General features: G+C 41.9%; 2 protein-coding genes across 8 annotated transcripts in view; one reads left to right on the top strand and one right to left on the bottom strand.

Annotated features, from left to right (window-relative positions):
- gdpd2 (glycerophosphodiester phosphodiesterase domain containing 2) overlaps window positions 1-24,278 on the top strand; it is a 59,773-nt gene that overhangs the window by 5,802 nt on the left and 29,693 nt on the right. For 2 of the 6 annotated variants that reach the window (XM_031891867.1, XM_031891872.1), the window contains exon 1: window positions 20,860-21,084. In XM_031891867.1, the coding sequence (XP_031747727.1) occupies window positions 20,955-21,084 (130 nt within the window). In that variant the 5' untranslated portion in view covers window positions 20,860-20,954. Of the gene's footprint in view, window positions 1-4,611; window positions 5,162-9,445; window positions 9,530-12,431; window positions 12,524-20,859; window positions 21,085-22,654; window positions 22,912-24,278 lie in introns of those variants that run through there. The other 4 variants (XM_031891869.1, XM_031891868.1, XM_031891871.1 and 1 more) reach the window with 4 other exon arrangements.
- On the bottom strand, window positions 1,828-4,494 carry LOC116406874 (protein kinase C delta type-like). Of its 2 annotated transcripts, XM_031891876.1 has the most exons (5): window positions 4,232-4,494; window positions 3,905-3,996; window positions 2,962-3,024; window positions 2,638-2,776; window positions 1,828-2,454 (listed from the first exon to the last, which is right to left on the bottom strand). In XM_031891876.1, exons 2-5 carry the CDS (start codon window positions 3,949-3,951, stop codon window positions 2,236-2,238), a joined length of 468 nt encoding a protein of 155 aa, XP_031747736.1. In that variant the 5' UTR covers window positions 3,952-3,996; window positions 4,232-4,494; the 3' UTR covers window positions 1,828-2,235. The 2 variants fall into 2 exon arrangements, with proteins under 2 accessions (XP_031747736.1, XP_031747735.1); XM_031891875.1 differs by having other exon boundaries at window positions 3,905-4,494.

Here is a 24,278-nt window from a genome sequence, read left to right as displayed (position 1 = left end):
TGCACAGATAACTGCGCTGCCAGACAAGCTTTTGAGGTGCCAGTAAAAGGACTTGTGGCATCAGCTTTAGAGATACAAACATCTCATGGATTCATCACACACCACAAGTTTTATAATACGCCGTCAGTCACCCAGCACCTCAGTTTGCTATACCAACAGCACAAGTCCTACCTATAACCAGAGAAACACTGCAACTAACCTGAATAACCAACACAAAAAGCTGAATGCCCAAGAACAAGTTTAAACAACCACAAGCTGACAACCTGTACAAAAAACAAAATCACACACCATAAATCCCTACTTTACTAAAAATCACCCAAACCAACAGAAGAACAATAATTGCAATGAAATCGGTGGCCAGAGCCCTGGATCCACCAATGTCACTGCAACAGCAACCTTTTTTGGGCACTAAACACACAATAAAGAACAATGAAAAGATAAAACACAATAAAATCAGTAAAATCCAATAAACTTCCTACACCAACAGAAGAACAATTATTGCAATGATATCAGTGGCCAGAGCCCTGGATCCACCAGTTTCACTGCAAAAGCAACCATTTTGGGGCACAAATACACAATAAAGAGCAATGAAAAGATAAAACACAATAAAATCAGTAAAATCCAATAAAAACTCCTAAACCAACATATGAACAATTATTGCAATGAAATCAGTGGCCAGAGCCCTGGATCCACCAACGTCACTGCAAAAGTAACCTTTTTGGGGCACTAAACACACAATAAATAACAATGGAAAGATAAAACACCATCAAATCAGTAAAATCCAATAAAATCTACTAAACCAACAGAAAAACAATTATTGCAATGAAATCAGTGGCCAGAGCCCTGGATCCACCAGTTTCACTGCAAAAGGAAACTTTTTGGGGCACTAAATACACAATAAAGAGCAATGAAAAGATAAAACACAATAAAATCAGTAAAATCCAATAAAAACTACTAAACCAACATATGAACAATTATTGCAATGAAATCAGTGGCCAGAGCCCTGGATCCACCAACGTCACTGCAAACTCAGCACCCAATACCAATAAAAAAGTTATAAGTTATAAGTTATAGGCAATAAGAAAAAACAGAAATTAATTATGCAACTGCTAAAAAACACACAAAAATACTTTAAAAACAAGCGCAGCGGTTGTAAAAACACTTAAAGGGTTAAACATATGTAATAGCCTAACCTAAATTTCTATTTATACTTTCCTCTCCTCCTCACATGTTGCCCCATTGGAAGTCAACAGGAAAGATTTAGATGTTACTCCTGGGCAGTTTCAGCAGATGATGATGTGGCTTCCATGCAGCAGCTGTACACGGTGTTCAGAACTGGTGGACATGACCATAGTTATTGGCCTTGGTGTCACTCCTGCAAGTCGGGATCCAGGAAGGAGAACTCCTCTAGGACTCTGTTTCTTTTGTTCAAGAATATCTTTCTTGAAAAAAATGGTGACTCTCCTTCAGAGTCCCTGAAGTTCTTAACTGATCGCTACAATAAGAAAATGTTAATTATATTTTTTACATTATTTTCTACAAAAATTTCCCTCCCAATTTCTAGAAATTATTAAATCTGTCCCCTGAAATCTCTTTTCTTACATGAGTTTATGGTATTGATTGGGGAAAAACCCATTCTAGCTCCGGTGTTCCTTGAACTACCAATAGAGCAACAGTTTCCCATTGCTTGGTTCAGTCACATACTCACCACTGCTAGCTGGAAAGGTGGTGTTAGTTGGCGATTTTCCAGTTTCACCCAGTCAATACAACGAAAGAAAGGGTGCTCCCTGATCTTCCCGTTTTTGCCAAGACGAAGATGGTGGTCTTTCTCCAATAGCTTAAGTAATAAAATATATCACTTTATACAGATGTAGGTAAATCTATACACATACAAAAAACTCTGATCATGAAAACCCACAGGTCTCATTCTGGGGGCCTGCAGTGCACATGACAGTGATAATATTCAGCAGGGTGTGTCAGAGTAGGCACTATAGGAAATATAAAATTGACCCATTTACTGCCCTCTGCCAGCCTTATTTTCCTTTGGGCTACAAATACAGTGTTATGGCTACTGGATATACAGCTAAAGTGCACAGACATGGCATTTATACTAGTTCCACTGAGGGCTCATGCCAATTTTCTGTAGCCCTACATTGATCCCACCCACCTAGGTTTACATTATGAAATGTAGGAATACATATATCTGAGAATGCAAAAGAAGACCTTTTGCATTCTTTACATTATTCTACAGTATAATTTGCTTATACTCACCGCTTGCAGGAGGTCCACCAGTTCATCACTGAGCCAGCTGGGATAAAAGGGCTCATCCGTGAGTGGAGATAGTTGTTTCCCCATTGGGCTGGTAAATGGGAATGTGTAGGTGGCCATTTGGTAGATGATGATACCCAATGACCACCAATCAGCTGCTGCATTATACTCCTTTTCTTCAATCACCTTAAAGAGGAGGAAGAGATCATTGAACAAGGAAATATTTTCATGAAATGCAGAGTTATAAGAATCAACCCAATAGAATCACAGTGTGTGTGAGTATGACTCTGCCCCAACAGCATGTAATTTATAGGCACAGCCCTATCTACCCATTGCTGTTACTGTGCTGCACAGAATTGGGTTTCTTACCTCCGGTGCCATATAGCGAGGTGTTCCAGCCTTGCGTGTGGTGGTGTCGTTCCCGGAGATGTTTTCCTTTGCTAGACCAAAGTCAACTATTTTTATGTGACTTTCTTGGTCTAGCATTATATTAGCTGGTTTCAGGTCGCTGGGAGAATAAGATTAGATACAGGTTGAGAAGTTAGTAGGGAAATTAAAGGTAGATGTGAACATAAAGAAAATGGGATGATAAAGAGCACAATTGCATAAAGAACAGAGATTTGCTTTGAGCAAGTGAGGAAATAAATTATGAAAACACTAGAGGAAAATCAGAGATGAGAACATTTTACTAACCGATGGATGATCCCCTTGGAATGAAGGAACTGAAGGCCACAAATCATCTCTGCTGAGTAAAAACTTATTAAAGGGAAAAAACAATAAACATTAATTCATTGACTATATATATATAATACTATTCATTATTGCTCTCTTTTAAGCATGCAGAATCACAAGAGGCATAAATAGAAGTCTGTGGGGCCCAAAGCAAGTTCAGAGCCAGCTTCTCCTCTACTAAACATCCAGCCCAGCTTTCTTTGCCAAAAATAACACACAGTTTCCCCTGTGAGCTCTACTGGGCAGGAACCGCCTTCCAATTTATTTAATACAATTTATTATCTCTCTATCAAAAATCATATGCAAGCCATATAGTGCCCGGCAGCCTGCAGTGCCCCTTACTGTGCATCACATAGACCTAGAAAGTAGTCCATAGTGCAGGAGGCCTAAATATAAGTGCATGATATTGTACAGGGCAGAATTCAAGCTTGAAGTTTTTTTTTTTTTTTTTTTTTTTTTTTTTTTGAATTTTTTTAAATTGACAGGGACACAAGGGAAATGGCTTAGTTCCAACAAAGTTCCCCCAGAGCCCACAGTGCTTCTAATATACTCTTTTACGTAATCCTCACAATAAATCCAGTAAGATATTATATATTTTGCAATGTTCCTATAATGTGCCTGCATCTTAAAAAGTCCTCCTGTAGGTTTGAGTAGTAACTTGAAGCATAAGAAAGCTATAAATAAAAAGCAGTGCATTCTAACCTCTATGGGATGTTTTGTACCCCCTGTTTTAAGAATAAATTTACAAAAGAGTTCCGTTATTAAATAAAGACTACAGGCTACAGAATAGGTTACTTAATAAAACTGGTGATTTTCTCCCAGATCTCTTCTTTTCAAAGTGCTAGAATGCAAATTCTCTCTTTTCTTACTCCCTATTCTCCTTTACAGGTGATATATTACTTACGCAATGGCGTCTTCCTCCAGGTGCCCTGCTTTCCTCATCCCAGCCATAAGAGTGCCCCCTCTGATGTACTCCAGGATGATATAGGCATGGTTCTGGTCAGGGAAGCAAACAAGGAGAGTGAAACACATGAATTTGTAGAAAGTCAATGAACAACACAATATAGGGTAGCGCCCAACTAGATTTGTGCTATGAACATTTTTGAGTGCCTAGAATGAGTAGTGCAGTAGCACTAAAAGGCATAGGAACACACTGGGGCTACAATTTAGCAGCCCTTAGCATTCCTGCAGTTGGGCCTACATTTGGTAAATGTGGGCTATAATTTATTACCTGTGATTGAAAGGCCCCATAGGCGTGACAAAGGAAATGGCTGCCTTTAGTAATGCGTAGCACACGGGCTTCCGTCTCAACCTGCGAGGTCTTTGGTATGACCTTAATTGCTACGCGCTGGTTCCTGCTGGTCCAAGAAGCCAACCAGACCTGAGAAAGGCAAAGGGGAGAGTAAATGTTACAGGGTCTCTTGATGGGACACAGTTACTCATTTCCTGAGATAGCCAATAGCCTTGTAGTAGAACAGATCTATATGAATTTATTCTACGTTATAAAAAAAACCGAATGTATTAAAATTGAATTAATACTTCTGTTTCCATTTATCAATTTTATAAAACATATAGGAAATAATGGATTAGACTTCTCTGATATAGATGCAATAAGTTTCCTAAAAAAAAAAAAAGAATTAAAGGGGAAGTACATTCTAAATCTAAAAACAAAATGTAATATTTCCCACTCTTAAATAATCATAGTTCTAATAGATATGGTATATGGGGTAAATTTAGTCATCACTTCCTCTGGCTGCCGATAGCATTGCCCTTTAGACAGCAAATATAAAAGCATGTTTGTTCATATCTCACTAAGGCTTTTATCCTTTTTAAGGGCAATATCAGAATATTAGAGAAATAATATAAATAATAATATTTCTCTATATGAACCCAAGGGCCACAACCTGAAGCTGCCATCTAGCTCTATGGTCCCTACTTAGAAACAAGGGCCCTAGGAGTCCTGCTAAGGAAACCCATTACTTGCCTTGCCAAAGGTACCATTTCCCAGCTCAGTGTGGAACCTGAAGCAGTTGATGTTGAGTGGGGCACAGCTTGTGGCTGGGACACAGGGTCTCTTTCTGCTGCTGCTGCTGCTTCCTTCTCCTGTTGGGAAGAAATCACATTAACAACTCATACTGCAAATAATGGGGAATATTCGCTGGTAAGCACTAGTGTTTTATTGAATGTATTCTCTATAAAATTATATTGGTAGTTAGCATTTTGTCATGAGTTTTAGAGGAAAATAAGACCCTCCCACCACCTACAAAGTGGATGTCAATACTGTACCAGGCAATATGAATAGCTGAAAAGCTACAATGGGAGAGCAAACATTGCTATGATGTGCCAGTATAATCTCTTCAGCCAGTGTATCCCTCATCATTGCTATAGAGACCCATCCCTTTCCAGAGCTGGAAATAATGGCCTCCCTTTATCCAATAGCAGAGAGATCTAGAGTAGGCAATAAGCCAATTGACCCACATTCCCTCTGCACATCCTTATTCCCTGCACAGATATTACTGATCAGCATCTGTTTCCCCCTGTCAGAAGTCTCTCAATTGCCTCATATCTCATTTATCCACAGCTCCCCCTTTATTCAGAGGCAAATGGTGTATCCCAACTGACATCTGCACTAGAGTCTGCATCCAGATGTTACTGAACTACAACTCCCAGCATTCTTCAACAGATAACCATTGGTTAAAGCATTCTGGGTTTTGTAGTCCAACAAAAACTGGGCACTGAAAATTAAAAAGTATGTATGCAGATAATTGACTGTTGCTAAGGTATCAACAGCAAGGGCAGATTAAACCAATCAGATCTTTGCTTTCATGTTCTGATGGTTGATAGTTAATGATGCTGATTGGTTGCTTTGGCAAATGTAGCTCCTCATAACATTAAATCAGATCTTTGCTTTCATTTTTAATTAGCAGTAGACTGAACAAAACTGATGACTGATTGGCTGCTATGGGCAAAAAGCCCTAGTGTCTCAGCACATTAAAGCCAGTTAATAATATTACAATGCACTTAGTTGCAATATGAATAAATAAATGGGAGAGTAAATGGGAAATGGGCTAAAGGCGCTTGTGTCAGTTTAATTCTCATTACCTGCGCTGTTATCTGGGCTCCTTGATCTTTTCTTCCGAATTTCCCTCTTTTCTACCTGGTCTTTTCTCTCCTCCTTACTCTCTTCTCCGATCTTTTTATTCTCCTCAATATTCTCCTTTTTAGCTTTTTTGCTGATGTTCTGCTGCTCTGATTTAGATTTTTCATCATCCTCCTCACGACTCCTTTTCATTTTCTTCCAGAGCTCTGACCCTCTATCCTCCTTTCTAAAGCACTTAGGGCGCATTTTAGCTTTTCTGCCCTCCTGTAGTCCTCCGACTCTTCTCTTTTAGATCTTAAACTCTTTAATTATTCTCCAATACTCACCAAACTCTCCTCTAGTCACTTTTTAATTCTCTGCTCTCTCTAGACTGTCACTAGATGCTCCCCTCTCTCTAGCCAACTGTCTAATGGTCCAACTGTCAAATGGTCCAACTGTCATTGAGTGTCAGTTAAACTTGATTGACAGTTGAAACCCATTATGATACAGAAGTATATTATTGCAATACATGCCAAACTTCGAAATCTCACCAGTTGAAATCATAGTGAAATGTACAAACATGAGCGGCACCTTCTATATTGCCAATAGAACGTCAAGTACAGATGTGGGGGTTATGTGTTTCTTAACTTATAGGGTCCTTAGATGTGGTTGGACTACAATTCCAGCATGCTTTGCTCTTGATTAAAGAATACTGAAGTACTTGTAGTCTAACATTTGGGGACACAAGGTTATGAAATGGGGCTACAGTGAGATGTTATACACAATAAGGCAGAAATATAAAAACATTCCTCACAAACATGTTACCATCAAAAACCCATTGCCTGTGCCTGATTCTTTCCATTGACTGAAATGGGAAACGCCGCAGGGACGTAGTTACATGGGACGAGCATAGGAAAATGCTCCAGCGCCATTTTTTGAACACTCAGGGCCACATAAAGTGATGTAAATGCTGCACAGAAATATAATTCTCAGTGTGTAAAACTATGAAACAAGCAATCGCTGACATAAAAGCGTCATGAAAAACTGCATAGAAACTTATTGCGCAGCTCATGCAATACTCATAAATGCACTTTTTGCAGCTTTTTGTTCCCTCCAATGCAATGGAATTCCTGAAAGTCTTTTTACCTGTGAAATATTGGTGTAAATTCCAGTGTAACTATGGCATTTGCAGTATGGAGCTACCCACTAAGATGTCTTTATATATGGAATTTTACACGCAAAGTGGGACACAGTGTTACAATAACTGTATAAGTTATCTATATATGCATAAGGTGTATTTGCACTGTACTACAGTATGTTACAGTATGAAGGGGCATTGCATGTGTGCTGATACTGTAAACAGCACCATTTTTACTATATAGGCTCTCGAGGGCCTGTGCCTAGGGCAGCAGCTTTATGGGGGCAGCCCTTGGATGCCTTTATGGCATTGGTGAAAAAAACCTTTCCACTGCCACTGAATCTTTCCTATGAAATACGAATGTAAAGGTGGGGTGGTATCGGCAACCTCTCCGGCGCTGCCTGCTCTGGGCCTTTGTGGCCTTTCCTCAAATCTGGGCCTGCAGTTTGGCTTACCGTTTGCTGATCTGTGTTCATAAAATCATACCAAGTGAGCGATGATGCGTTACTGGGTATAGAGGACTATATGTATCAAATCTACACCATCCGTTGCTATTTCATGATTACCTTGATACATATTAAAACAATATAAATTTATACTACCTTGATATATATGTTATGATTTCCTAAAACCGATGCAGTTAGGAGCATGCATTCTGCTGCGCTGTACAATAGACTTTTAGTCAATGATCCCTCTAAGGCAGATGTTCCATATCTGTGGGCAGGGCCACTATCAGGTGGGGAGAGGGGGTTCTTCTATGCTGGGCCCAGCCCTGTCAGGAAAGTTACGCAAATTGCCTACGCAGCTGTGACCACTAAGGGGGGCACTTGGATCTATTGCAAGCCCCATAGATATCAGTGCAGTGGGGAAACCCTTGGATCCAATCCCCCTTACCTTTTGTCAGTGTGATAGAAAAGCTCAGGAGCACCAGAGAATTATAGGTCTGTGCCCTAGTAACTGCATGGAGCTAATAAAGTTATGGGCACATGTAAAAGATCTGATTATTTGGCAACATCTTTAATAAACATATATTTGGCTAATTTGGCCACCTGTTGATTAAGCTGATCATATTCTAACATAGACAGCTTTACAACTGCTCTTACCTTAATGTTTTATCAAAGAAAGACTTAGCTGAAAAGTATAACCAATATGTTGCATTGATGCTTAGTCCCCCGCAGTGCTGTGCTTAGTACATAGAAATACCTATGCTGCCATAGCTGTGTGCTAGCTCTTTGTACATATAGCCATACCTCCCAACTGGCCCAATTTACGTGCAACATTCCCGATTTTAACAGCTCAGCCCCAGATTCTTTCTGAAAAGTCCCTCATTTCTCTTTGATCTTCTGCACTGAACACTTAAAAAGATGCAAAGTTTCTGAAACTTAATTAAATAAGTAGCTGTTGGCAAAGAGCCGAGAAAAGTTAACAAGCTACACCTGCACTTAGATACAATTGTAACTAATAAGCTAAATAGGTCTCTATGGGGAACTGAGACTTGCAGCTTAAAGGGCAATTTCAACTTTTTTAGCAAAACTGTAATTATTATTGACTTTAATGTATTTGAGTGAGAAGTCAGTTGCATCTAAAATGTCAAAAAGTCACATGGTAGCTGCATTTCGCCAATTTTTTGCCGTCCTGCAAATGTTTTAGCAGTTTTGCCAATTTTTCTGTAAAGCGAAACAGGACGGATTTCCTCATTACTACTTTCAGTTATTTATCTCTTTGATGTTCTGTTCTGCAGAGCTGGTTGTTAGGCTCACACTTACCATAGAAACCAACCAGTAGTATAAATGTCTGAAAGATGAGAATGAAAGTGGATTCCTTATTATTGAAGGCTGCTGGTGGCCTTAGGCATGCACCTTATACATACAATAAATTGTGTCATTTCTTGGCTTGCTTTTGGCTGCCTAATCACAACCATCCCAATAAAAAAATTCCAAGTGAAAATGTACTGAATTTATGCACACACCACTTGGGTACTGAGCTCTTACAAGTCAAACTATAACTCCAGGTACATGAATGGTAAGAGGCTAACAGTGGGGGGTGCACTATACAAGGGTATTTGGCTGTGGTGTTTGGTTGTTTTGGTCAGTAATGGGGAGAATTCAATTTATATGAAAGTCTCTTGGATGTATATAACCCATTTTAGAGCGGACACCCAATCATTGACAATTTTGTTTAAAAAGAACACCTCTAATTGTAACTCCTTAAATTTCCTTGTGTTGTAGCATCTGCCTGACTCATGGAGGAGGAGCCACTGACAGAGAATTGTGCAGCATGCCTTGGGGATCATCTACCTGCTCAATGGGGAGGTGAGTGCAGCCACACAATAGGGAATTATATATATCTGTGTAGTCACATGGAATTTGAAGCGATTACCACCTAGCGGCATCTGTGTGATCCCAACTTTGATTGGGTTGAAACAAGCAACATTCACAAACATTTCTGAAGCAGCTTTGTGTCTCATTCAGTTGCAGGGCTTGCAGCAGGACAGCACTGGTCTTAGGAGAATGGGGCAGGGACCTATTTTAAATATTTAACCTGGTATGAAAGGCTAAATACATTTAAATCCTGCAGGGCAATGTAATAAAAAGGGCAGTGTTTAGTAGGGTCTAGTAAACAATACCAACCAACCTGATGTGTGTTTGCTGACAAGTAAATGTTACCTGCTGCTTTATTACTATTGGTTACTAGTGGGATAACAAAGTGGTGCAGTGCGCCTTGCTCTGTCGTAGACCATACTTTATAGGTCATGGTATATCTAGTATAAGTAAATCAAAAGCTACTGGACTTGTTACATAACAAATCCAGTTGCTTTAGATTTATTTTTACCAAATATAACCCTTCTTATGAACAGGGTGTTCAGGAAATTTCCTGCCCACCTTACAGCTCTGTACCTAAAAGTACAAGAAAGCATGCCATGCTTATAATGGTGTGAAGTGGGCAGTCTGACTGGATGTCTTTGGCTTCACCTTAGTGACTGCCCCTCTAGACAGGAGTCTGTGATGATAAAAGTCTTGCATATGTCTAATAATGTTTAACCCAAGGGGCAACATATATCATTTGAAATAACACAAAGGGACCTTGTTCTCAGACATCTCAAGAAATATATTTCTCATTCACCTAGGTCTTGCTTCCAGTCTGTGGAATTTTGTTATGGGCAGTGCAGGTAGTAGAGATAAGGAGCTACTGATTTTGACTCATGCCTTGGAGATAATTTACCTCCTGACTGGACAGGCGAGAGCTACTTGAGTATCACACCCATCTTGTTACAGCACTTGGGAGATTTTAGACAATTAATTGGCAGTTCAAGATAAATAAACAAGAGGTGCATTTAGTTAGGGGTTATTATAATAAAGAACAAATAACATTAGGTTTTAAGAGTATATTTTGACCTTTTATTGGTTCAAGCCCCCATCTTTAGCTTACAGGATTTGTTAAGTAGATTATAACAAGGTTATAGATATATGAAAACTTTATTGCACCAACCATTCATCAAATTTTGTATCAATACCAGGGGCATAAAATCTTGCCCTACCTGACCTTCAAAGTGAGTTCCTAGGAGAGACCTACAGTTTGGGTACTACTGTTTTAGCACCTTAGAATAAAATTTGATAGATCTTCTAGAGCAGTGCTGTCCAACTGGCGGCCCGCGACCCCCCTCTGTGTGGCCCCCCACCTGCCTGGCTGCTTTGATGGCTTACCTTTGTGTAAGCTTTAAATGGTATCATTACTGTGATTAACTGCCCCCCTGCATGGTTCTCACCTCAGATTCAGGCTGTAATCCCTCTGTATTGTTTAAATATGTAATCCCCTGTGTTGTTCACACCTTTTAATCTCTGCATTGTTCACCCCCTGCAGTGTTCACACCTCAGGCTCAGGCTGTAATCACCCACATTGTTCCCCTGTTCACACCTCAGGAGCAGTAGAAACCCACAAATAATCCCTGCACACTACAAAAAGAATATATAATGAGGTGGTACTGCAATTAAAAAGTTTTTTAATATATAGTTATTGTGCAGACTGTAGGAGCAGTGCCAGCATTGTGTCACTGTATGTGCCATACACACAGGCATCATAGGGCAAGCAGAGTATGGCACACACAGGCAGGGTAGGGAAGGCAGAGTATGGCACACACAGGCAGAGTATGGCACAAACCAACCAAGAATGGCAAACACAGTGAAAGTATGGCACACGCAGGCAGGGTAAGGAAGGCAGAGTTTGGCACACACAGGCAGGGTAGGGCAGGCAGAGTATGGCACACATAGGTCAAGTATGGCACAAACCAGCCAAGTATGGCACACAGGCAGGGTAGGGAAGGCAGAGTATGGCACACACAGGCAGGGTAGGGAAGGTAGAGTATGGCACACACAGGCAGAGTATGGCACACAGAGGCAGCATAGGGAAGGCAGAGTATGGCACACACAGGCAGAGTATGGCAGGTTTTTGCTGTACTACAACCATTAATATGGGTATGGTCATGTGATAACATGGGTGTGGTTTCAAGTGGGTGCGGTTTCAAAAAGGGGAGTGGTCAAAACTGGCTTCCATTATCGGCCCTCCACCACGTAGGTTGGAAAAATTCCGGCCCTCGGTACAACAGAAGTTGGACAGCACTGTTCTAGAGAAATTATATGAATACTTTCATTCTTTGTGCCAAGGCATTGCTCTCAGCTGTCAGTATTTATGCCAGATAACTCTTATTGAAGACTTGAAAAAGGGTGTTGATTACTGATAGATCGCTATGGATTGGATGCATATTGGTGGTTTAGCTAGGGCCTGGTTAGGGTATACTAAGGCTTAGCCTGCAATGTTGGGGATTGGCATGATATGATCCCTCTGACAGCGAGAGTTGGGGTTTATTGTGATTTGGTTACAAACCGGCAGCCTGGTGTTCATATATAGGGTTCAACCAGTAATACTGTTTAGACAGAGGCAAGATAGGCAATTTTAATTTGGAGGAAAATAACTGCTAGTGTAAGGGCTGTCAGTTTCCTGCAACTTTGGATAACATATTTCCAATACACAAAGTCATTAAACTGAATCATATCTTTTTTAATTGTCCTGACCTACACTTGGTTGCACTAGCACTAACTAACCCTTACCATACAGTTAGAAGCCCTATCTGCCAATTTGAGCCTGGGTATTTTTTTCCTATATATTTGGTTTACCAAACTTACCATTTGCTTTCACCGCTCTGAATATATTTCAGGTCTTTTTAAAGAGTTGGGATGTTGCTGTCTCTCTATGGAGGAGTGGGAGTACCGTATATACTCGAGAATAAGCCGATCTGAATATAACCCGAGGTACATAATGTTACCTAAGAAAACTGGAAAAACTTATTGACTCGAGTATAAGCCTAGGGTGGGAAATGCAGCCGCTACTGCTAAGTTTCAATAATCAAATAACAGATAAATAAATAATAGACTAAAGCAAGTTTGGGAAGGCTAAGGAATCTGCCATACTAATTATCAAGTACTTGCCATCCTGCTGTGTGCTTTGTGCTCGTCCCATTGGTTCTGTGCACTGTGTGCGCTCCCATCATTAGTGAATCTCCATTACCAAAAATAATTACTTACAAATCCTAAGTAGGCACAGTGCATCATTGGAGCTTTTTTATTTCTAAAGATCTGCCCTTAAGGAATTGAGGATGGTAGCAGTTTGCATACTCAGAAAATAAAACAATGCTTGCAACGTTACATTAGCATGTCTTTGGTAGATTAGAAAGAAAGCAACCACTTTACCTTCATTACATATCATATCTAGAGTTGTTCCCATTTCCCCAACAATACATCTTTAGTCTGCCCTTTTTAGTGAATGTGCACCCCATGTGCCCTTTTTAGTGAATGTGCGCCCCATGTGCCCTTTTTAGTGAATGTGTGCCCCATGTGCCTTTGTCAGTGAATGTGTGCCATTGTGGGGCGCCGCGGCTTGATGCACTTCCCATCGGTTCTGAACTTAGCAGCACTAAAAGAGCGCGTGAGTCCCTTAATGGTGCAGCGCGCGTGCATGCGCTGTAGGACTGGGGCATGTGCAACTGGACCCTACAAAGCACGCAATGCGCGCTGCACCATTAAGGGACCTACGCGCGCTTTTGGTACTGCAAAGTTCAGAGCCGATGGGAAGTGCTTTGCGCCGCAGCGCCCCACAATGGCACACATTCAATGACAAAGGCCCATGGGGCACACATTAACGCTGTGATGCTGCACGCCTCCACCAACGTAAGAACGTAAGGTCGTCCACGGGGGGGGGGGATTGCTCGCAAGGAGCGCATTGCAGCTGCGAGAGTCCATACCGTATATACTCGAGTATAATCCGAGGGTTACTTTTTCTGCACATTATTTGTGCTGAAAAACTTGGCTTATACTCGAGTATATACGGTATATAAAAAGGCAAACATTGATTTACATGGACACAATTGTAGACACAAACCAAAGAGATTATACTGTTTAGATAATGCTTTATTTTCTTTGTAAGCAATATGTGTTGTGTAACCATCTAATGATTTAGGCCTAGAAAAAGCAGGGATTGCATCTGGTAAGAAAAAGTTATCTCACTAAAAATCTTCTAAATAGTTTACGCATGTAAAGTTGGCCATACATGGCAAGATCAGCTTGTCTGCCCAGCTGCTCAGCAAGTGGTGGCCATATTATGCTCTCCTGATCACATGACTCTTGTGTTAGATTACATATGGTCTGTGCAGACTTGTTTGCTACAGACTGCATCCGTTCCCCAATTAAGTCCTTGGCCAATGTCATTCTCCACCCTGCTCCTCCTCATTGACCTCTAGATGCATATCAATTGTGAAGGGATCATTAAGGGCTCTGGCACTCGAGGAGATTTGTTGCCCGCGATTTTTAAAAGAGCGATTTGGCGACAAGGCGAACGACAAGACGCCAATGCTAAACCAATGGAAATCGCCAGCGTCAAAACATACGAGGCTACTTCAAGGCGCCTGCTGTTTCAAATCGCACACAGACCCTTTTCTGAGCAACTTGAGTAAACACGTGGGAGGGGTAACTGTTGAGTGGTACCATGGGTAGCAGATCGCCTGGAGCTCAACTCGAATGAAATCTCTTCGTGTATATTGTTGTGGCAACTTGTCGCCAAAGCGATGGGGGGGGAAAAACGCAGGCGACAAATCTCCTTGTGTGCCAGAGCCCTTAAGGCCAGTAAGCTCCCAGACTCTTTACTAAAATAGCAATAGTACCAATTGTTCCATAATTTTGCTTTCCCTCTGCAACTATGATAGCATAAGGGCTCTGGTACACGCGGCGGCGTGATTTCGCGCAAATCGCCGAAAAAGACTTGCGAGGCTTTTTCGGCGATTTCCCGAAATCGCCCCGCCGCGTCTGCCATCCCGCCGGCGACTTACATGTTCGCCGGTGGGATGGCAGGGGGAAGGCAACTCGGGGAGATTAGTCGCCCGCGAGCAGGGAGTTTTGCCGCGGGCGACTAATCTCCCCGTGTACCAGAGCCCTAAATGTATTATATTAACCTCTTAAATTGCTTTGTTAACTGCTTAGGAATTATTGGTACATAAGACTTTAGCATTTTCCCAATGGAAAGCAATAAGGCTTAAGTGTTTGTCTCTGAATACCTGGTAAATACTTGTTCAGTTTTATTTCTGGTTGCAGTTTAATACATTCCAAGTTACAAATAGGACCTCACATGGGATCCTGTGGAGGATTTATTTATTAATGCATGTCTAGTGGTTAGCACATTTACCATGCAGTAGGAAGTGCTCAGATTGATTTGTTTATACAGGGAATCTCCAAAATACGTTTTCACATTATATGACTTTCTTCACATTTGAAAGTGCAAATTTGTAGTCAACTGCCAGCTTCAGTAATTAAGGCTTGCCAGGTTGGTAATGAAATGCACCTACCACTAACAGCCAGCAGATGGCAATCTCGTATTGAATCAGTCCAGCACACCCCAAAGTGGCTGCAGAACCCTCACTACACCAACAAGTTTTTCTTTAACATGTATATAGCTTGCCTCCATTTTAGTGACATTTAGAAGAGGAGAAGACTTTTTACAATGTTAATTGTATGGGAAATAAGATAACTATACACTTGATATTCAGGGACACTTTGTTTATTGAACAGTAAACACAGATACAATACCACAGGCCCAGACTGGCAATCTGTAGATTCTGGCAAATACCAGAGGGGCTGCTTTAAGATGCCATAGACACTCACTATTAAATGGGTTGTTGAGGATGTTTAGGCCTCTGTGTACTTAAAAAGCCAGGGACTATTTTCAATACCAGCATGGACCATTTACTTTATGCTGAGTAAAACAAAATATAAATAAAAGTGGTAAAATAGATCTCAGAGAAATAAAAAACACTGAAATGATCCAACATATCTGAAGCCGTGCCACTCCCACTATAAGGCCGGAGGCAATGTAAGAGTTATGTTCATTCAGAAACACCCTGCCCAGTATTATATAATCTACCGATGCGGAGCAATCAAATTAATCATAAATGCAGACAGAACTAAAGTATATTGAGCTTATTTTTTCCTGAATTAAAAATATTTTGTGAGATTTCAGCTAGAGGAATACTGGAAGTAAGAATAGAATATAAAAGAATAAGGCCTGCTGACCACTATTAAACAGGAAATGATGTTGCTTCAAACTGGAAGTGACTGGAGTAAGAAAAAAAAAGTTTAAAAAATGTTGGTGATAATATGGGCAGCGTTGTGCTTTTTAATCAATAAAACAACTGTTGCTACATTCTTGGTGTGTGCGTACATCATCCTAGTTGTTTCTATGACACGTAAGTTGGCTGAGCAGGGACAGGAGGAGCCATGTTTATTTGCTGTTCAGTACAAAGGACAGTGGTTCCTTATGTTCACTAGGGAACAGGCTCTGTTGGTGTCGGCCAAAGTCTTCAAATGATACACGTTTCAGCTAAATTTTCTTTGCACCACTTGTGGTTTCTGCTCACCTGCAATAGCAGAGAGCAATTACACTGAATTCCATCATTTAAGGTGGCATAACAAGGTATAGCAAGCCCTAACAGTGGTAAGAGGAGGAAGGGGAAGAAAAGCCATGACAAAATCTATATTGTTCCAGATCTTGGTATGCTGAGAGTTTAGGCATTGGCTATAACTGATCTATGCCCTTTCAATCAGTTATATGAAAATGGTATTCTTTCAAATGGAACAGAATTGCCCCCAGACTAAGCAGTGAAGAGGAGACATATTCATCCAGGAATTATCCATCCACCCCTGCTCTGGTGTAGTTTAAAGGGAGATTGGCCACACAAGAACTTGCAATTCTTTTTAACTGTAAACTGTATCTCATACACACAGATGGTGAAGTATAAAGTGGTGGTAGTGTAAAAAACATACAGTAGTTAAGCATTAACCCATTCCATTTGTCTGCATTTCAGTAACATATCATAAGAAATAGTGAATTACTAGATGCTACTCTGTGGACATTTTAAAATAACATTGATTTGTAATCTCATTTAATCCTGTATACCATTAGCAGGGTCTTTCAGAGCTTTTTATAGCTGTAAGATGTATTCTGACACATTTTAAAAGGACAGCATATCCACAATATTAAAGTTGGCACTAAAATGGAGAGTGATAATGCTCCATGAGCTTCTATCCCATGGCGTTACTTTTTTCTTGTTACTGAGTTAAAACACAATAGGGTTATAATGGGAGGCGATAAGTAAAGCTTTGGAGACAAGAGCAGCACAGGCAAGGCTAGACCTACTTCATAGAAACTATAGAGAGGGGTTAAAATGCAAGAAAATAAGTATTAGTACCTCCTTTAGGCAAGTACTTGGAGAAAGAAAAAGGTTGTGTGTTATGGGTTATGACCTAATCTTTTGACGCTGCTATGTTTTCCAAGGGTCGGGGACCCTTGCAAAATAATGTTTAACTTATACAGGTATGGGATCTATTATGCAGAATATTTAAGACCTTGATTTTTCCAGATAAGAGGTTTCTCCATTATTTGGAGAAAATCTATTTTAACACTAAAAAAAAACCACTGGGATTGATTTGCCACCAAGCCATATTGTTTACAATCAAGTACAAGGTACTGCTTTATAATAACAGAGAGAAAAAGAAAAATAATTTAATTATTTGCTTTAAATAGAAATTCAGATCTTTCTGGATAATGGGTTTCCTGATAAGGGATCTCATACCTGTACCCCATACCATAACTTCCCATAGCTTGCTATGAGTTTAATTATTCTTAATATTCCCTTTAAGATTTGTGTGGCTTGCTACAATCCCTTGGCATCACTATATTTATAAATCATAATAAAACTAGGGAATGTAAAAGTCATCTCAGAGGTACCAGGTACATGTTGCTATCTAACAGTTGCCGCTGCATACATTTCTTTTGTATATGCATTTTAACCCCTTAGCAGCCAGGTTAACACGTTATGGTATGGATCAAAAAGGTAACCCAGCTGGCACTGTAGAACAGTTTTACAGCACGTCGATGGTTAGATTATCTTCATGTCAGCATTATTAAAGCATAATAACAAAAAATGTTTCAAGTATTGCAGTATTCTGATTATTAGTCTTTATTTACATATCCTTGATATTAAGCAACACATTGATTATTCACTTTACTGTTACTGACTGTGAAGCTTACATGGGAATTTTCCTACCACAGGCACAAATACACACACACACATATATATAGATATCATTGTCCTTTGGGGAGGAGCCAGAGTACCCACAGGAAACCACAACCCACAAACTTGGGCCGACTGTACAAACTCCACAAAGAGGCACCAGAATTGAGTACTTTAAAATATGTTTGAAATCAAAATATGACACATAAGGGTAAAGTTATCATTATATGTCCATGTATTTTGGGCTTATTATTAGAACATATATTTGTTCTTGAAAATAAATGTTGCAAGTGCTCAGAAAAACAAATAGATCTTCTTAAAAAGTAACTCTCATGGTTTCAGGCTTTTTTGGAGGGAAAAGAAGTCTTTGCCATTAAAGCTTCAAGACTCCAGCATGTCATGTCGCTATGGCAACTTTGCTCACACATCAGCAGCTTTACGTTTAGCTCAGGATTTCATATAATTAAAATTTCTCAGGAGACCCACAAAGTTTCCCGACTGCCACACAAAAGGCCCATTCATGTTCCCTAGCCATCCTCCACCTTCACAAAAGATCTGGGGACAATGAGGCCTCCCTTGGAACAGCTCCACCTCATATACATTCCAGGCACTGACACACAAGTGAGCTGTGGTGCAAATACTTACCAATCCTATTGCAATCTATATATCAGCAACTATACCTTTATATACAAAGCTCTCTATTAATGCGGCTCCAGTGATACACTAAATACATTCACATAATACTATTTTTTTTTCATTAATGACCAACAGTGCACTTCAGCCTGGCATCAAACATTGTTCCAATGCAATTTATAGGCTTAAACAGCACATGTATGAAATGTCCACTGATCCTTGAATGCCTTGTTTGTTAACCTTAAGTCTACAGATGTTGCTGGACTACAACTGCAAGTATGTTTCCAACCTATTCATTAAGCTTAAGAATTGTGGGAGTCAGGGGCAGATTTGCTGGTCAGCAAACATGTGATTGGTATTTTCAAATCTGTGCAAACTTTGCACCATTTTCACCTTACCATGTATAATCTACAGTATTTAGTAAGCAAGAAAAAAATATAAGACATTATCATGAGTTAATGTTGGGGTCCTACCCCACTTGCACTCTTACATAGGTCTCCCCTATGTCATAAACACCCCGCTACTTGTTCAAGATGACGGAATATAACATTCACATCTTTTTCTTGTTGTGAGACAATTATATGCATGCTCATAGGCACAAAAGTTTGAATTCCACCAAAAATGTTAAATATAATAAAGATCAGTCATAGGGAAGAATATTAAAGGCTACAATAAGAAACTAAATTTCACTTTTATTTAATTATGTATACATTTGTTTGGTATTGGGGGAATACACTCACTGTTTAAAGGCCCATTAAATTGCCTGTTTGATCCTTCTTCTCCAGTTGGAACCTGTCCTAAGCTGGCCATACACGCACCGATAATATCGTACGAAACCTCGTTTCGTACGATATTCGGTGCGTGTATGGCATGTCGGCGAGTCGACCGATATCGCAGGAAGCTGCTGAAATCGGTCGACTCGCCGATTGGCCAAGTTAGAACATTTTGATCGGGCGCCATAGAAGGCGCCTGACCAAAATCTGCCGTCAGGGCTGAATCGGCAGAAGGAGGTAGAAATCCTATTGTTTCTACCTCCTTATCTGCTGTTTTAGCCCTGAACGGTGTGTGGCGGATCTGACGATGTTTCGTGCGACCGATGGTCATCGGGCCAAACGATAGGATTATGTAGGCGGCAATGGGGCAGTCGGTTCGGGGACCGCATCAACGAGCCGATGCGGTCCCCGATCCGACTGGATTTTCTAACCTGGCCGACCGATAGTTGACCAATTTCAGGCCAGTTATCGGTCGGCCAGCCCGCTCGTTTCTGCCCCTACACGGGCAGATAAGCTGCCGAGTCGGTCCAAGGGACCGATATCGGCAGCTTCTATCGGCCCTTGTATGGGGGCCTTAAGGGTGTGTTTTAGCAGAGGGCAATTCTCAGTATTGTCTATGACAGGGTATTTTCTGGAGTTAAGTAGCTGTGAAAAAGTAACTGCTACAAGTAGCTCTGCGTGTCTTCACCCTTACTCATACCATGGCTACAAATATTATAAAAGAAGGTGTATAGATTGCTTCAGTTCTAGTAATATTGTGCCTTTTTTACCCTTATGCAGTGAGTTCTTTGACAGGCTTATCTGGTATTACTTTAGCAGCCAAGAAGCATTTAGGAACTGAGGCTGGACGAATGGTACAGTAGCGGTCGCAGGCAGAAAAAAAGCAGGGAAAAATATGAATAACAAAAAAAGCCTTATGGCATTTTCAGTTGCAGGGCAGAAGGAGGGAGAAATTGAAGACTAAGCAAAAACAAAACAAATTATTCTTACAAAACAAAGACAAGTAAATGATTGATGTCCAGTAATGGGCCTTGCCTTGAAATCCTTTAAAGAAACATAACAGCAAGAGACACACAAACTCACCCACGGGTAGGGCTGCCACCTCATCCCTTTAATACTGGCCACATATTAAATCCACATCCTGCATGATTAATTAGCGCTCAATTAGCAATTAATTTAGGTGCATTTTCCATGGCTGCACATAAAACAGTTGAGTCTGCAGAATGCATCTAAATTACTTGCTAATTAGCCATGCAGAATGCAGATTCAATATATTGCTGGAATTAAAGGGGTGAGGTGACAACCCTACCCAGGAGTGTTCCTAAAGCAGGCTGGGATTTGCAGCAAAGCCTGCTGGCCCAGAATTACCTGTAATTACCTAATTTTCTGCTGTGTGTTGTGACACGCTGGTGGTGCCTATGGGTGCATGCATGTGTACTCTCCGTGTATGCTCCATGACCTCTCACTGAATTCACACATGCTAACTCTCACTATAAAAAGACAATATAACACATTATGACTGAGTTCTGTAAACTTTGCTCTTGGCAGATAAGTCGGCATTAGTGCAGGTAAGGGCAGAAACTGAAAGCTTGAAGACGAGCAGGCCTCTCCCTAAGGTGGCATGTAATCGAGCCAGAATGTAGGATTAGAGATTGCACGCTGTCAGAGAGGGAGCTTCCCCTTCTAAGACAACAAGGCTCCTAACGAAGGCAAATAGTAATGCCCAGACTGGGATACAATTACACAGAGGAAGAAGAAGAAAGAAGACAGAAGGAAGAGGAGCACTTGCTCATTTATACCCCGGGCCAGTGCAGTTCTCTCCTAACAGGATCACTGCCAGGGGTATCAGGTAAGTGATTACAATCACTGGTGGTTCTCCTTTCCTGCCAAACCAAAGAACCAGGCCTGGACTGGGAGTTAAAATAGGCCCTGGCATTCTAGGTACACAGAGGCCCAAACAGCCCCCACCAGCCCAATAAATAGTGAGTGTTTGTGGCATCTTACAGCAGCCCCTCTGGTATTTGCCAGAATCCACAGATTGCTAGTCTGGGGCTACATATAGTCCTTCCAGTGCTGCATTTGTGGTCTGTGTCACTGTATTCATAGGGAGGCCCAAAACTCTGCACTTTATTCTAGAAGCAAAAAGCCCTCTGAATACTAAGAGCAAAGTGGAAAAAACCATAGTGCTTGGTAGGGTTGCGACCTCAGTGGGCAGTGACGGCAGGGAAGAGGTGGGTCTGTACCATCACTGGGAGGGGCTATGATACAGTGATTGCCGATTGGCCAATTGCAGTGTCATTCTCAGTGAGTCCTGCCCAGTTTTCCTAATTTGGAAAACCAGGAAGGAGGTTTTGACCTGGACAGCCCTTCCAAAAACTGGGATGTCCGGTTCAAAACCAGGTGGCAACCCTAGTACTCAGGGGGCATTTTTGCACTTAACAGATGTATTGGACATGCAGGCAGGGTTGGACTAGGGGGTGCAGGGCCCACCGGGGCTCCCACCCCAGGGGCCCTGCAGGTGCCCCAGCCAGCCATGTCCCCTACCCCCCGCGGGGCCCCCCTACCCCCCGCAGGGCCCCCACCTGACGTCCTCCCTGAGCACGTATAAATTGAACGCGTCAGGGGAGGAACGCGGGCAAAGGTCGGACTGGGCCGCCCAGTCCGACCCTGCAGGCAGGCCTCTACTGGGATTCCGCATAGGCCCTTGCATACCATGTACACAGAGGCCCAAACAGCCCCCCCACCAACCCAATAAATAGTCACTGTCTATGGCATCTTGGTTTGTGTGATGACGCTTGACACCATGCATTGCTGACACAAACCGCCAGAAATGGGAGGTCTCTGCCTTAAAACTTGGTCTGTCTGGGTCCAAACCAGACAGGTGGCAGCCTTAGAATTCACACACTGCCAGTCTGGCCCTACACACAGAGGTTAGAGAGGCTCAGGGAATGTGAAAATGGCAAAGATGTCTAAGGGCCCCAGGGAAAAGCCCTGAAGTCTCTTTACACCTCTCAAATCATTAGAGACTGACATGAGTTATATGGGTGAGGGGGTTTGAACCCACCGCCCTTTAAACATAGATAGCATCTCCCCAGGTCAGCATGAGAGACCTGCCAATTGCCTAAAAGGAGATCTCTCTATGGCAACACAAAGCAAATGTGTTTAAGTGTTTTCAAAATGTGGTTAATTGCTTTCACCACTACATTACTATGGTTCTGTTTTCAAGGGAAACATTCTAACTCTCTGTTACTACGGAGCAGGGCAACCATCACTGGGGCACAACTTTTGGGTGGCCAGTCATTTGTGGCACCCTAGGAACCAATTTGTAATATTCTTTGGTATTATAAGGGAGACAGTTGCAGGGTGCCGCAGTAGCAAATGGGTTTCTGTTGCAGTGCCGGTCCCGCGTTCAATAGGATTGCAGTACAACTAATGGCCAGTAGGTGGGGGCCTTGCATACAAGCGATCCACACACTAGAATGAAGTTGCGAAGCCAGTGCGGCAGGTACAGAAGGAGGAGGATGAATTAAGCAAGAGACTGGCAGAAGGCAGTGCAGCGTTAATTTGTGGACGAAAGTCAGGAAAGCAGGGAGGGAGGCAGAGGGAACAGCAAGAATAGGGAAATATTGGGCTCCAGGAGTGCAGGGAGCAGCCAGACGCAGAGCACACACGCCAGGTAATGAACTGATCCCCTATCCGCTCCTGTGAGTCCGGGGGCTCATATATCCTGTCGGCTTTGGGATGGGGGCAAGATCCGTGGGGCTTCGCTGTTACTGGGGGCTGTACATGCACTGTGGGTGGGTGTTGGGGTCTCGGTAGTTGGTGATGGATTCAGCCACCCTGCACTTGTTACTGTGCCCAGTCCCCGCCGGGGGGGGGGGAAAGGTGGATAGAGACAGAACTAAAACTGCTTATTCTCATATTCACACACAGGCACTGCATTATATTCATGGGCTCATTAACGGGATATCTTCCTAATTGTCCGGGTAAAATGTTCTGATCCAGAGAATTTACAATGTAAACTTTTAAACCCTGAGATAGATTCAGTGCTTTAAGTTTCATGTTTTTTTATACTCCCCTTATAGGAGCCATTAAATGGCAGCATTTCTATCATTACCCTTTAGGGTGAAGACACAATGAGCTACTAGTAGCAGCTACTTTTTCATGGCTACTAAACTCCAGAAAATACCCTGCCATAGACAATACTAAGAATTGCCTCTGCTAAAACACATGTAGAGACAGTTATCAGTAAATGATCAGCATTGTCTATTTTAGTAGCCAGGACAAGTAGCTGCTACTAGTAGTATGGGAGAGGGGCTTCCTCAGTCTGTCAGTGCCATGCCGGTGGGCAGTCAGTGTTATACAGATATGGGAGAGGGGCTTCCTCAGTCTGTCAGTGCCATGCCGGTGGGCAGTCAGTGTTATACAGATACGGGAGAGGGGCTTCCTCAGTCTGTCAGTGCCATGCCGGTGGGCAGTCGATGTTATACAGATACGGGAGAGGGGCTTCCTCAGTCTGTCAGTGCCATGCCGGTGGGCAGTCGGTGTTATACAGATACGGGAGAGGGGCTTCCTCAGTCTGTCAGTGCCATGCCGGTGGGCAGTCGATGTTATACAGATACGGGAGAGGGGCTTCCTCAGTCTGTCAGTGCCATGCCGGTGGGCAGTCGATGTTATACAGATACGGGAGAGGGGCTTCCTCAGTCTGTCAGTGCCATGCCGGTGGGCAGTCGATGTTATACAGATACGGGAGAGGGGCTTCCTCAGTCTGTCAGTGCCATGCCGTTGGGCAGTCGATGTTATACAGATACGGGAGAGGGGCTTCCTCAGTCTGTCAGTGCCATGCCGGTGGGCAGTCAGTGTTATACAGATACGGGAGAGGGGCTTCCTCAGATTATTGGGTCCTTAGTTTGTTACTTACAGCAGCTGGAGAAATGAGGAAATGATGGTTATTTAATTTTTTTTCAGTTTAGAGAAACTCAGTCTTTTTTTTTGTATATAAGGTAAAGTCACTTTCTCATCCCAATATTAAATGTGCCCAGA

Source organism: Xenopus tropicalis, chromosome 8 (genome assembly GCF_000004195.4).
Source record: "Xenopus tropicalis strain Nigerian chromosome 8, UCB_Xtro_10.0, whole genome shotgun sequence".
In the NCBI taxonomy this organism is placed as follows: domain Eukaryota; kingdom Metazoa; phylum Chordata; class Amphibia; order Anura; family Pipidae; genus Xenopus; species Xenopus tropicalis.
This window is presented reverse-complemented; position numbering and strand designations above follow the sequence as displayed.

Excerpts from the sequence above, each read along its gene's own strand:
- LOC116406874 (XM_031891875.1), bottom strand. The coding sequence starts at position 4,032 with ATGTGTTTCACTCTCCTTGTTTGCTTCCCTGACCAGAACCATGCCTAT. Across the intron at positions 3,025-3,904 it reads CTGGAGGAAGACGCCATTGC|TTTTTACTCAGCAGAGATGA; the intron begins GTAAGTAATATA and ends CCCTTTAATAAG. Across the intron at positions 2,777-2,961 it reads TCCAAGGGGATCATCCATCG|CGACCTGAAACCAGCTAATA; the intron begins GTTAGTAAAATG and ends TTATTCTCCCAG.